The following is a 15,531-nucleotide window of genomic DNA, read 5'->3' as shown; positions in this document are numbered from 1 at the left end:
CACGCATTTCCCATATTTATTCTGCGTTTAATTTCCTCCCGAGTGTCATTTATAGGCCTATTTGTCACTGTTGCTCCAAGATATTTGAATTTTTCCACCTCTTCGAAGGATAAATCTCCAATTTTTATATTTCCATTTCGTACAATATTCTGGTCACGAGACATAATCATATACTTTGTCTTTTCGGGATTTACTTCCAAACCGATCGCTCTACTTGCTTCAAGTAAAATTTCCGTGTTTTCCCTAATCGTTTGTGTATTTTCTCCTAACATAGTCACGTCATCCGCATAGACAAGAAGCTGATGTAACCCGTTCAATTCCAAACCCTGCCTGTTATCCTGAACTTTCCTAATGGCATATTCTAGCGCGAAGTTAAAAAGTAAAGGTGATAGTGCATCCCCCTGCTTTAGCCCGCAGTGAATTGGAAAAGCATCAGATAGAAACTGACCTACACGGACTCTGCTGTATGTTTCACTGAGACACATTTTAATTAATCGAACTAGTTTCTTGGGAATACCAAATTCAATAAGAATATCATATAATACTTCCCTCTTAACCGAGTCATATGCCTTTTTGAAATCTATGAATAACTGATGTACTGTACCCTTATACTCCCATTTTTTCTCCATTATCTGTCGAATACAAAAAATCTGATCAATAGTCGATTTAATGAATACTGGACGAAATAATTATGTAGAAGAGTTGTATGACACAGGGAATCGTCCAGATGACTTAGCTATGGAAGATAAAGTAGGCGTATCAGAAGACGAAAAAGGATTTTCTATTTTAAGAGAAGAAGCTGAACTAGCACTTAGGGAAATGAAGATTGGGAAAGTAACATTTCCTCTGATGTTACAGTAGGATGGAATTTACTGATGAATGACGTGTCTGCTCGCAGCTTGCAGGTAGGAGAGTAGTTTACAGCATTCAAGCATTTCTATAATACTAGTATTTGGAATTGCCTGAATGGCAGCTTTGAAGTCAATGAGAATGAAAGTTTTAGTATAGTTATCAGTGTAGTTCAACAGGTTCAAGTATTTTTCCATCAGAGTTGGTTTTCTGAGATCCTGAATGGCACTAAAATAAAAAAAAAATGACATGTATACACGAGACATTGGATACTCAGCAACTTATGATGCTGGAAGCTTGTACAAAGAAGAATAAAAAGATTCTGTTTGAAAGTTGTCTCATTATATCGTCAATATGAATGTTAAAAACTACACGCAAGACAAATTAGTTTCCTTCTCTATCTCCAGTAGTCACTCACAGCAATTTGATTGTGGAGCTCTCCCTTATCACAGTCGTTCTCCAAGCTCTGCATGATGACCATCTTCTGGTGCGTGACTCGCTGACAGAGTTCCTTCATGGCTCTCATGGCATCGCTCACACACAAGCAGTCAGGGTTCGAGGCCTGCAGAATAATCTGATTTATGCGTCGACTCCCAGGTATGTACTGCAAATATTGATAAGAAGGCTGTTAGAGCTGGGAATGAATGGAGCTGCAGGTACAACCATGAAATTATAGAAGTGTTTAAGTAACATATATTAGATTGTCTGCACAGACAGAATAAGAAATGAAGTTGTGATCGAAAGAGTGGGTAAAGAAAGAATAATACTGAAACTGATCAGGAAGAGAAAAAAAAAATTGGCTGAATCATTGGCTACGCTACTGAAGGATCCACTGGAAGGAATGATGAACAGGCAAAAAGTTCGGGGCAGAAGATGATATCAGATGATAGACAAAATTAAGATATATGGATCGTATGTGGAGACTAAGAGGAAGGTGGAAGAGAGAAAAGATTTCAGAATGCTGGGTTTGCAGAGAACAACCTGCTTTTGGGCAAAAACTATGAATGAATGAATGAATTAATTAATTAGATTCTTGAGACTAACAAGCAAACGTTCTGATGGGGACACATAAAAAAGTTAAATTTTTTTCTTCCACCATGTTAATAATGTCAAAAGAAGTGTTTATACAAATTTTGGCCACTCGACCGCAATTACGAGGCTGTCCAGAAAGTGATTTTCCTTGGGGCCATTTATAGAAAAAAGCACAATTGCATAGAAATATATATTGAAACAGATACAACAATTATTGCGCTATTTGTCAACATATCCCCCACTGGAATTGAGACATTTGTCATACCATGGGATCAATTTTTGTGTCATAGAAGTCAGCCGCCTGGGATCGGAACCAGCGTTTGACTGCGTCTGCACCTCTCTCTGTCAATCTCATGATATGAGAAATGTCTCAATTCGGATGGAAAATATGTTGAAAAATAGCTCAACAATTGCTGTGTCCGTTCCAATAAATTTGTCCAATAAAATTGTGTTTTTTTTTTCTGTTAGCGACCCCTGGCGAACTTGTTTTTTTATGGCCCTTGTAATTGCAGTCGAGTGGCCAAACTTTGAATAAGCATTTCTTTTGACATTATTAACATAAAACAACAATAAAACAAAAGTCTAAATTTAATTTCTCATATTCCTCAATAAAACGCTTGATCACTACAAAATTTTCTCATTCATACCTACAAGAAATAGAATCAAATGCTAAAGATAAAAAATGGATTACACTACTTTCCAACCCAGATATAGCCCCCCAGAGACCAAGGAAAACAGCAGTTGCAGCCTTCAGACTATTGACAAATCATGACTGTCTAGCAAGTCATCTCTAAAGAATAGGTATCTCAGCTTCACCCATATGTGTCCTGTGTAACGATCCAGCAGAAATGAATGAAGACCACTTGAAGACCTGTGAAGCATTAAGATCAGAAGAAACTACAGTTCAAAAGTATTGGAAAGCACGAATGCTAATGGCTTCATTGCCAAATGCAAGGCACTAGACAACAACAACAACATTAACATGGTGGAAGAAATATATTTAACTTTTTTATCTGCCCCCATCAGAACGTTTGCTTGTAAGTTGGTTGGGTGAGACATAAGTCATTTTTTAGGTAACGACTTCAGAATGTAAGTAGTGTCATTATTGCATTATTGAATTATTTATTTTAGGTGCAAGGAACTTGTTTTTTAAGTGTTTATTAAACACTTTTGTACTGTCAATAAAAAAACAGGTTATGTGTCCAGTCTCTACCATCATATCCCATCTCCCTCAAATCCATTTTAATATTATCCTCCCATCTACGTTTGGCCATTGAACTAGAAAAATGAAAGTCTTACCTTTCCATTCATGAACTGAGATCCCTTTTGTCTCGAGTTGTTGAGAATCTCCGAAGGAGGAGAAATCTTCTCAAATGAGCTGCTGGAGTGATCTAAGTTCACCACACCATTGCTACCGAGTGCTGTCCTTAAGTAGCTGTCGTCAGTGCTGGACAGTTCATCACTGTCGTCTGACACTTGCTTCACACCCGCAGCCTGGTGACCACCCGGCCTCTTAGCCTCACCACTTGTGGTCTCATGTTCAGCCATCACCGAGCATGGAGACGAAGCGGTGTGGAATGTATCAGCAGTGTCCAAGGAGCTCGACACTGTGTACGACGATGCAGATGCCTTCAACGTGGCAGCTGCAGGATTTGCATGCATCTCTGCAGACTCAGTCTCACTTCTGACAGCTGATGTCATCAGAGTCGGCCGTTTCAAGTCCAGTGACAGCCTGTAAACAGAGAGTGGATACCATAAGCACACTAGTAAAAACTATAGTCGCGACGCTGTTATTCCCGGCGTGACGACTCCTCTTTGCTTACGTCTTAGGAAGTGAAGGCTCTATAAAGTCTAGGTAGGTAGTATCGTTCGCCATTTTTGTTCTTTCGTTGCCGAGTTATCACATGAGGAATCTATTTGCCACACCGTTAAACATTATCATGTCGTAGCTTCTATGATAATAAATCAAACGCACTGTAATTCACCAAATAATTGAGCAGCAAATAACGTCCTCGTGTGCTTTCTGCGAACGTCAACGAAAGAGCCAAAATGGCGGGCGATTATATTAAGTATTTACCCAGCCTTAGGAAATGTTTAACGTCTTCATCAGCGAATCACAAGACGCAAACGTTTAAATGTAGCCGATCTGCAACGTGATTGGCTTCCAGAAATTCGAAAAATCGAATCGAAAGAGGAGAATTGGGAGGACAAATTTAAAAGGTACGTAAACGCGTCCTTGCAAGGGGTTGGGGGCTGTACGAAACTAAGCTCCAAGCCTGTTGGCCACTAGTCTCACTGCGGGTTATGCTGCTCCACTGAAGGAGCTCTAGAAAATTTTGAAGGGAAAAACCGAAAATGGACGTAACCTCGTAGGTACCACATACGTGAGGGGGACGAAAATGTGATCAAGTGATCACAGGACGGGATGAGGAGGCGAGGCTGGTGTAAATCTGCACATTGAAATGAACTGTGTCATTTCGCAGTGCAGGAGGAGTCGAGAAGACTCTGTCGTCTCTTGTTCGATGACAAGGCAAGTGAAGATCGCCAGGAGAGACGCCGTGAATTCTGAATCTGTAATTTGGAAGGTTCCCTGTCCTTTCACATTGCTACTACATGAGTGACCTTGCACATGTTTTTAGTAATTTTATAAACTCTGAACTAGGGCATTAAGTCGTTTGTTAGAAAAGAAAAAGGGGGATTTTATGGGGAAGGACATATAGGTCCATGGCCCATTTCTTTTAGGGCTCATCCCGACATTTGTCTTAACGCCTTAGGAAAAACCACGGAAAAACCTTAGGCCAGAAATTAGAGCGACGGGACTATATATTTACTCGCGTGATTTTCCTCCCCACCCCTCAAAGATTTTATGGACATATTTTTCAGAATTTCATTGTTCTCGCGTGATTTTCTCCCCACTTACATTAAAAAAACATGCGAATTCTAAACGAGACAGTAGAGCAAGTGGACAGTTTTAAATACTTGGGCTGTACTATAAGCAGTAACATGAGCTGCTGCCAGGAAGTCAAGAGGATGATAGCAATGGCCAAGGAAGCTTTTAATACAAAAAGGAGCAATTTTCTGCGGACCTCTGGAGAAAGAACTAAGAAAGAGACTAGTGAAATGCTTTGTGTGGCATGTGATATTGTATGAGGGCAGAGACATGGACATTACGACGAAGTGAAGAGAAGCGAATAGAGGCTTTTGAAATGTGGATACAGAGAAGGATGGCGTGTGTGGAATGGACAGACAGAATAAACATTTAAGATGTGCTAGAAAGAGTGGGTGATGAAAAAATTATACTAAAATTGATCAGGAAGAGAAAAAGAAATTGGCTAAGAAGAAACTGCCTCCTGAAGGATGCACTGGAAGGAGTGGTGAACGGGAAAAAAGTTCAGGGCAGAAGAAGATATCAGATGACAGACAACATTAAGATATATGGATCGTTTCTGGAGACTAAGAGAAAGACAGAAAAGAGGGAAGATTGGGGAATGCTGAGTTTGCAGTGAAAGACCTGCCCTTGGGCAGAAAACTATGAATGAATGCATTTGAAAAATGGACACATCTTTCCTCTTCAAAAGCATCTTTCATGAAGATTTAAACTCTCGTTAAAATATGCATGGAAAACCCAAAGTAATTATTAAATTCTACACTGGAAAGTGCCTATGATTTCTATGACGACATGGAAGATTATCCGGATTTGTTCTCTTATAAAGCTTTTTTTCTTTCTTTACTAATGGCAGTACTTGACTGATCGTCATTCACCCTTATGAAGCCAGTTATGTAGACCAATTTACTGACAGAGTCACTGCACATGAAGCACCATAGGAAGCAGTCTATGCTACACCTGCGATGAGATGATGATGATGATGATTTGTTGGGATGCCACAGGGGAACTGGAGCTCCCAGAGAAAACACTGTTATCTGAACCACAGGTTTGCCCAACACAAGTTATAAATTGGAGGTATACCGGGGATCGAACCTGGGTCCACAGGATTATAAGTCCAGCACTGAAACCACTAGATCACCATGGTGGCTTCTCTTATTAAAATAGTAGTGTAATATATATATATATATATATATACGTTTACTATCTTTATGTACCTTAATTTTCATACGAATATTTTACACATGAAGTTTAACATCAGGATATGAGGTTAGTTAAAATCAGGCTACCAGCTGATACTGACACATAGCAATACAAAGAAAAGTCGCAAAGCTGTTCGAAATTACAGTAGAGCATCGATTATCCGAAACAATTGGGGACAGGGGGTGTTGGATAACCAATCATTTATGAAAACAAATTGTACCAGTGTAGATTCATTTTCCGGGCTGAGAGGCCGTGGTCTCTTGGTTGGTTTTATACCAGACGTTTCGTCTACAACTGCGGCAGACATCTTCAGTGGAGTGGTATCCAAGGTCGCAAGACTCTTCTCGGCGTACCTGAGGCAACTGATCCTGTGGCTGGTTGTGCGGGCGTATTTATAGTGCATCTCGCGGGCCGAGGCCTGTTGTCGCTGCGGTCCACGCCGCTTCGTTCGTTGCTCCCATTCTGGGTTCCGTCCTTTTGTTGTAGTGGCTTCTTATCTGTTCTGTTTAGGACCGGATACCAACACTTGTTTAGCTTTACGCCTTCTTCCTTGCGATTAAAGTTGTTGTTATGTTTATATATTTCGATCGCTTCTCTATGTAGACTGAAGATGTCTGCCGCAGTTGCAGACGAAACGTCTGGTATAAAACCAACCAAGAGACCACGGCCTCTCAGCCCGGAAAATGAATCTACATCTAAATTGTACCAGTGTCATAGGAGCAGTATGAAACAAAGAAACACTGATATTAAACACAAAACTGTACATAGAGTATATATTTTGTATCACACGTCTTACAAATGACACAGAGAACTGACTAGCCTAGTTTGACAAGTTCAAAACGGCCATTAAAGTAGGTCTACAGTTTAGGAAAAGAAGTCCTTTTTTTTTTTTTTTTTGCCTTCAGAGCTGAGACTCGTTTTTTTGTCACTAAATCTCGCAAACAGCGCTAGCAAAACTTCTACATGGTGCATGTGCAAATTTGAATTTGTGACTGGAACTCTTTCGGTTAACCGATGTTTTGGTTACAATACTACTAGGTACAAAAAGTTCCCGGAATTTTACTAAAATTTTTCGTATTAATAAATAACAAGGGATATTATACATTTGTTTTGTTGGTAACATTCATGATGTCATTTCCTTAAAGTTTGTTTATAATGGCGATTGTTGGTTTTGAGTTGTAGGCAATTGTTTATCATAGTGTTTTGTTTGTTCGTCACATTTTGTAATTATGTCCACAGAGCAACGTACAAACATCAAGTTCTGTGTTTTGTTACACAAAACTCCTGCAGAGACATTAAGATTGTTGGAAGAAGCATATGGCGAAGCAGCAATGAAAAAAACTCAAGTGTATGCCTGGCATAAACGTTTTTCTGGTGGCAGCGATAGCATCAAAGATGACCGACAAACAACTGCAACAAATTAAGCAATCGCTCAGCGTGTGCGTAATGTTGTGAGGGACGCCCGACGTAAAACCATTAAAAAAGAGATAGCAGCAGAGGTCGGAATATCGGTCGGAAGTGTACACAATGTTCTTCACAAGCATCTCAACATGCATTACGTGTCTCAGAAGTTAGTTCCGAAAATGTTGTCGGCAGAACAGAAAGAAACAAGAATGACTCTTGCTGGGGACATGATCAGTATGGCTGATGAAGATGGTGATTTCTTAAACAAAATTATTGCTGGTAATGAAACTTGGTGCTACTTGTGCGACCCAGTCCCTAAACGACAGTCATCTGAGTGGAAATCGAAAACATCTCCTCGGAAGCAAAAATTTCCTATGGACACTTCCAAAGGCAAAGTTATGTTGGAAGTTTTCTTCGACTCTCAGTGTCTCATCCACCATGAGTTCATTCCAGAACGTCGTACTGTAACGAAAGAATTGTACGTAGAAATCCTCCGTCGCCTCCGGGACGCAGTGAGAAGGAAACGTCCAGAAAAGTGGGTAGAAAACAACTGGTTCCTTATGCATGACAATGCACCTGCTCATCGCGCAATTATTGTAAAGAATTTTTTTGCCAGGCACAACATAACTGCTTTGGATCACCCACCATACTCTCCTGATCTCTCACCACCTGATTACTTTCTGTTTCCCAGTCTGAAAAGTCATCTGAAAGGACGGAGATTCAATGCTGAAGAGGTTATCGCAAATGCGACGAGAGCACTAAGACGGGTTTCACAAAATGGCTTCCAGGCCTGCTTCCAGGAACTCTACACGCGTTGGCAAAAGTGTGTTGTTGCGGAAGGCAACTATTTTGAAGGGAATGCTGTAGAATAGCGTTTAAGGTACGTTGTTTCTATGATACTAGCAAATTCCGGGAACTTTTTGAACCTAGTAATATATACTTATAGATATTAATGTTCTTGTCCCTATTCAAATGTATGTGGCAAATGCATCGAAATTTGCATGTCTTATATTTGTATTGTTGTAGGCTATTTGCTTATTTAGTTCAAAAGTATTGGAAAGCACGACTGCTAATGGCTTCATTGCCAAATGCAAGGCACTAGACAACAACAACAACAACATATTTGAACCAACTCACGATTGCTTGCGTTTCCAGATTTCTTGAAGCTGCTCACGAGTTCGTCGAGCCAGTAACTCCTTGGTAGCCTCCAGCTCACAGCCAGCAGCACCCTGCTAACAAATTCACAGTTTGTTCAAGTATTTTATAGTCTTCAGTATGCAATATAGACATATAAACAAGGAAATCAGACTGTTAGCATAAAAATGTTTATTTTCTTTCAGTAGATCAATTTCAATTTCCTTGGTTATCACCATTTTCAAAAAATAATTGTTCTTTGTAGTATCAACTTAAAGAGCAGAGAAAATAATGCAGAACTATTAAGGAAAATATATTTCTATATATATATATATATATATATATATATATATATATATATTTTTTTTTTTTGTAGGTTATTTTACGACGCTTTTTCAACAGCTTAGGTTATTTAGCATATGAATGAAATGAAGATGATAATGCCGGTGAAATGAGTCTGGGGTCCAGCACCGAAAGTTACCCAGCATTTGCTCATATTGGGTTGAGGGAAAATCCCGGAAAAAACCTCAACCAGGTAACTTGCCCCGACCGGGAATTGAACCCGGGCCACTGGTTTCGCGGCCAGATGCGCTAACCATTACTGCACAGGTGTGGACTTATATATTTCTAAATTTGACTTTTTATTTGTGACGAAAATATCAGTGTGTGAAGGATCTGGGCGCAAAAGATGATAAGTGCCGAATTTTGAGTTATGCCAACTAATATCACTGAAGTTTATATTGACAATGATGAAAGAGTGATGGAACGGAGAAAAATTCTCTCCGGCGCCGGGATTTGAACCCGGGTTTTCAGCTCTACGTGCTGATGCTTTATCCACTAAGCCACGCCGTATACAACCCCGACGCCGGTTAGAATCGTCTCAGATTAAGCTCCATCTCTTGGGTTCCCTCTAGTGGCCGCCCATCACTCTTTCATCATATGATGACGCAGAATATCTGCATGGAAATATCATATGTACTTCGGTACATCAAAATATATATGATATGCGTAATAAATCACTTTGTGATTTAAGACGACGCCTATACCGTCGGATCCCGGCCAACCAGTCACTCATTCGAGTGCACCTCAACACATGTATGGACTTCGGTCCTGCGTTCATAGACATCTATGACGTAGTGCAGAGGGCGGCCACTAGAGGGAACCCAAGAGATGGAGCTTAATCTGAGACGATTCTAACCGGCGTCGGGGTTGTATCCGGCGTGGCTTAGTGGATAAAGCATCAGCACGTAGAGCTGAAAACCCGGGTTCAAATCCCGGCGCCGGAGAGAATTTTTCTCCGTTCCATCACTCTTTCATCATATGATGACGCAGAATATCTGCATGGAAATATCATATGTACTTCGGTACATCAAAAAAAAATAAATAAAAAAAAATATATATATATATATATATTATATTGACAAGCTGTCTCGAAATAATAAAAAGTCACATCAACAAATGGAGTCGACAGCCTCAAATTTTGCGACAACCGGTCATTTCATGTAAAACTTGATAAGTGATAGAATCATAGTGCGAAATGGTGTACAAAGAAATCTGTTCGTAAAAAAGTTAGGTTATTTTCTAACGAGAGCTCTGCTGATGAGTTTTCTGATATCAACAGTGAATCCGTGGCAAGTAAGAATGATACGCAAACAGTAATTATTTACTATCCAAAAGTGTAATTGAGGGGCGTTTTTACAAAACTCGTTAACTACATTTTTTTCGATTTTGAGGTTTTAGTGTATCCTTATGTTTTTGGGTCAGGAGAATCCAATGGTGCTATCAGAATTAAGCTAAAGTTGGTAAGTATATCAGTAAATTTATCTTGAAATAAAAGAGATTTTTCAAAACTCGGTATCTACAGTTGTGTATTTTATAAAAGAGCTCTCTTTGAAAAAAAAAAAAGATTTTGTAGATAACGAGTTTTGTGAAAACGCCCCTCAATTATAAAATAACATGATGGTGCTCCACCCCATTACAATCCCCAAGTTCATTCATTGACAGACGAATAGTATCTATGAAGGTGGATAGGTCACTGAGGGCCTGTTAAATGGCCATCATGGTCACCACATCTAGCTCTCCTGAATGTTTACTTGTGGAAACACTTACAAGCCATCATTTAGGCTGAGAAAATTAACAGCATGGACCACCTCAAAGAAAGGCTCACAGAAGCCATATCACACAAATCACCCCTCACCACAGTAACATGAAATGAGGTATGCGCCCAAGCAGATGGTTCGATGGTTCTTATACTGAACATATTCTGTAACTGTTCTCTGCATCATAATCCACAGTTGATTCCCGATTTACCACGCAAATCGTCTGTAGCTGCATTTAGATTGGAAACAGGCCATGACTGTTTGGCCAAGCATCAGCATAGAATTGGAATATATCAGTCTCCTAACTATCCATTGTGCAACTCAAATCAAGAAATGGATTCAGAACATCTCAAAATCTGTGCGTCAGTGGCTAACCATGACAATATCTTTGAAAAATATTGGAGTGCAAGAGGTCAAATGGCTTTATTGTCAAACACCTGGCATTAGAAAACAACAACAACATTAAAATGAAATGAGATATGCGCCCAAGAAGATGGTTCTCATATTGAACATATTCTGTACGGTAACTGTTCCTATGTAATCTGACTTCTGCCTCATTCTGTATTTTCAGTTTCAATAAATAAAATTTTAGAAGTCTGCGGGAATATACACTTTAATATGAGTCATTTAGAAGCGCATCTTTTCCTTGCCTTCTCTGAAGACGGAGCTGATACAATGGATGTTCCTATATCTAAAACCCAGAATTTTGAGCCAATTAAATATGGTCTAATTTTTGGAAAGAGAAAAGAAGTGAAAGGAAAAAAAGAAGAGAAAAAAGAAGCAAAAGGGAAAGAGACAATTGACAACAATGACGACGATGATTGTTTCTTGATTCAATACTTACCTTGTGTAAGTGGTTTGTGACAGCTGCCAACTCCAAATCGAGGCGATGAACTTCATTTTTCTTCTCCGTTATAGACTGCACTCTAGTTCTCAATTCTGCTTCTAATGACGCCAATTCTTGACACTGTTCAAAATTCAAAGCACTATAGTTAGTTCAATTTACCATCATATTCAATAATTGAAGATCACGGAAGTAAAAAGTGATGACTCTCAAAATTAAGATTTACAGTTTTCTGGTTTGAAACTGTATACAAATCACATTATCTTACATTTGATAGAAGAATTATGTGAATATGCTAAAAGATGATAGGAATATGCTGCATGAAAAATATGACAACCCTCTTTTGTTTGGTGTGATGTATACATTGTGGGTTATCATTATTTACACTCATTACACCCCAACTCTGGCTACTAGCAACAGGCATCCATAATGAACACCGATCAAAATATGCCTCATTTCTCGTGAAAAACAAGAACTGAATAGACTACAGTGGACTTTATGTTGTCAGCAAACAGCTGGATACATTAAGAATACTGATTGATTATTTACACTCAAAAGTCTTCAATTAACACATGTGCATACAATACCAGATTAAGAGAATACTTTTGCCTACAGAACAATACTACTATTTTTTGTGAAATTGTATAATATTTCATTTTGAAAATACCTGAATTACTATTTTTGTTAGATCAGTTTCGAATAAAGTCCCAACTTACAACAGATTTTTGAGATCCCTTGATGTCAGTGAATTTAGCAAGTAATAGTTATTTATGATACTTGTGAGGTAAGTGCATTTTTATTACACGATCGCAATAAAATCACGCTCACAAGTACCATACGTAATTTTATCCATGACCATAACGAAAAATTCCGTTTTATAAAAGAAAATATGTTGAAAATAAGTCCTCATATAATTACATATCATGGCATGGATTTTAGAATTGATACGTGTACTAGGTAGATCATGATGTAGGAGGCCATGATTAGTGAAGAATGGTATCTAAGGCATTGGATAAATAACAAATTATAATTAATTATATAATTTTAATATATACTTTTTTTCATTTTAAACGTGTATTTTCGTCTTTTTGAAGTTTCAGGGATTATTTAGAAGTGTTCACGGGACTAATGTGATTAAAATAATTTCACATTTTACTTCTGTAAACTTAAAGAGGAATATTAAAACATAATTTATCATCGTGTCTGTTCAGCTCAATTGACTAACGCGTGTTGTTTTAAAATCCTATAAATCCAACTTCGCAGGTTCAAGTCTCCTCGCCTCCCAAAAGGTAAATTATTATAAAATTAAAAAAAAAATGCATATTAGCTATGGATGCAATGCACAAATTACGACGTAGTAGATAGAGAAAAGAGAAGGAGATTGAGTGTCTGTATATTTAAGAAATGGTAATAAAGAAGTAGAGGTAACATCTAGTAACTAATATATTAACTTCTTCAGTAATAGTTGAATGGAAAAGTATACGTGTGTGCCCGGGTACTAGGAAAATACTAATGAACTGTGAGATAAAGTTCAAACTGTGAGGTAAAGTCTTTATCTCACTATTAGTAATGTTGAATAAAAGCCTACTTTACAAACGCAAAAGTATTTAGTAAAGGCATGTTTTTCGTTATGGTCATGGATAAAAGAAATTTCTCATAGTCTGAATTTAAATACAGCAATTGAGAGTAACTGAACGCAATAATACTGTCATAGAAACAATTTATTAATATACAATAAAACATACAATAAATATTATTTTCTTTGTGTCTTTTTTTCTGTGCAGGGTCACAAGTATGGAGAATGCAGAAAAACGCTTTCACACTGCACTTCGTCAACAAGGATGTCATTCCAGGATAACTCAATCACGATCTGTTCAGGTATCATCACTGAAGAGTACACCAGCTCTGCAGTTTTATAATTATACAAGTTAAAAGGTGATAAAGCATAAATAGTTTTCAAATAAAAATAATTAACACCCTGTATCTTGTGAACAATTGGCTTCAGATCATCGGTGTTCTCTACAACTCCTGAAGGTTTGTTGGTTGAAGTTAGATTCACCCTGTATAATGTAAGTCTCAATGGGGTGGCATGGACATGAAATGTGTTGTCATTTTAAAATTAATATATCTCGTTAAATATCAGACCTATAAAAAATTTTCATAAGATAAAACTTGTCGGAAACATTCTTTAAAGTAACTTTTATTATGTAACATTCTCCTAAGAACCAATAATAAGCTAGAAATTTCGATTTATTTACTTCAGGCCCCCTCACAAACCCTCTTTTAAAGAAAATGAAGTAAAATTCCTCGTAACTGGCACATAATTAATCGGCAATACGAAAAAACAACGCACTTTTGCTTGGACCAAAAAAAAAGTTTAAATTTTCTATATTGCCACAGCCTGGGCTGTCAGTATTGTCACATTACAAACTTTCATGTTCAGTGAATATTTGAACCTGGTGTATTATTTATGTAGTGTAATGTATTTTAATAAAGAAAATCCACACAGTTTCCATGTTATTTAGTTATGACCAAGTGATTGAGAAGACCCGCCCCGTGGCGTCGTGGTCTAAGGCATCCTGCCTAGGACTCACATTACGGAACACTCACTGGTTCGAGTCGTCATGGGGGAAGAAATTTTCTCATGAAATTTCGGCCAGTGCATGGGACCAATGCCCACCCAGCATCGTGATGCACTTGGGGAGCTATGATAGGTAGCGAAAATCCAGTTTCCCAAACCAGTTATAATGGCTCGGAGGATCATTGTGCTAACCACACGATACCTCCATTCTGGTTGGATGATCGTTCACCTCTGCTTCGGCACGTGGACGTGAGGCCAGCAGCCGGCTGGTCGGTTTTGGCCCTTCATGGGCTGTAGTGCCATGGAAGTGATTGAGAAAGAAGCTTCACAAGGCTGCAGTTTCAACAGTTGGCATCATAAAATACGAACAGGTAATCTTTTTAAAATTTTTATCGCTTTATTCAGCAAAATCTCGTAGCTGGAACTAGCCTGGTGCTGGTTAAGAGGTATTCTACTGTATTTTCAATGCCAGATAGCCTAAAATCTATGTGCGACCTAACTTATTTTACATACCAATTTTCATGGGAAAGAAAGACAGACAGACAAAAATTTTATTTTCGGTCTCAGGATAGTTCATTAAGAATGTTAACACCAATTATTTTTGTAAAAGCGAAAATTAGCAGAAAAATTTAGTTATAGTTTTATTATTAGTATAGGTGTAATATTATATTATATGCAAACTACTCCAAGATATCGTGTACTCACATGTGTACTGACAAGATCCTTGATTGCTTCAGATCCCACATCTCCGCCTGCAGCAAGACTTGACCATGACTCAGGGCTTGAGTCATCTGTCAGTCTAGCTTTGGCTTCATTTAACCCAACACAGCACTCCGCAGCCAAAGTCTGAAATCAAGAACAATATCATGAAAGTCACAATTTACACTCAAAATGGAACTGTTAATTCGTTCATGTCGAAACCTTCCCTCAAACTGCACATGTAGTTAGACCTCTAAAGCAGATAAAAAAAATAAAAAAAATGCAATGTTCATACTAACAATAAGACTGTGAAATTAAATAATGAATAAAAAAAAATGAATAGCCCCAAATAGTAGCCACTCAGCTGACAAAGCATGTTGAGTGCATAATATCATCTTACATATCACGTGATAGAGCAGGTATTCACGTCAGATGACAGCTCAACTACTCTCTCCAAGTAATCGTTCTTGTTCCTTAATGCAACACCCCAAAAGTTCTCACACTCTCACAATAATATGGGCAGCTATTTTTTTTTTTTTTTTTGTCTAACTGCTGTGAATTATGTGCGCAGTTTGAGGGGAGATTTCGACATGAGCTCATTAACAGTTCCCTTGTCAGAACTAAAGAATAATACTACATTATACTACACAGTACGGTCAAATTTTGAAATTTTCAAGTTTCAGGAGCAAATGGAAAAACAAAGAGCAGCACTGCTAGTCATCCTATTAGAACTGCACACATATATACGTGCTTATTTATTTGTTTCTTTGCTTTTCTTGCCTGCCTTGTTTGTTTCTTTACT

The 15,531-nt window shown here is 38.2% G+C and overlaps 1 protein-coding gene across 3 annotated transcripts in view; it reads right to left on the bottom strand.

Annotated features, from left to right (window-relative positions):
* Klp98A (kinesin-like protein 98A) overlaps positions 1-15,531 on the bottom strand; it is a 150,963-nt gene that overhangs the window by 24,354 nt on the left and 111,078 nt on the right. For 2 of the 3 annotated variants that reach the window (XM_069819371.1, XM_069819374.1), the window contains 5 exons: positions 14,736-14,876; positions 11,450-11,572; positions 8,510-8,604; positions 3,181-3,613; positions 1,268-1,453 (listed from right to left, as the gene is read on the bottom strand). In XM_069819371.1, the coding sequence (XP_069675472.1) occupies positions 1,268-1,453; positions 3,181-3,613; positions 8,510-8,604; positions 11,450-11,572; positions 14,736-14,876 (978 nt within the window). The remainder of the gene's footprint in view (positions 1-1,267; positions 1,454-3,180; positions 3,614-8,509; positions 8,605-11,449; positions 11,573-14,735; positions 14,877-15,531) is intronic. The other variant, XM_069819373.1, reaches the window with a different exon arrangement.

This window comes from Periplaneta americana, chromosome 2 (genome assembly GCF_040183065.1).
Source record: "Periplaneta americana isolate PAMFEO1 chromosome 2, P.americana_PAMFEO1_priV1, whole genome shotgun sequence".
NCBI lineage: Eukaryota > Metazoa > Arthropoda > Insecta > Blattodea > Blattidae > Periplaneta > Periplaneta americana.
Note: the sequence above shows the minus strand (reverse complement) of the source record. Positions and strands in the feature narration are given on the sequence as shown.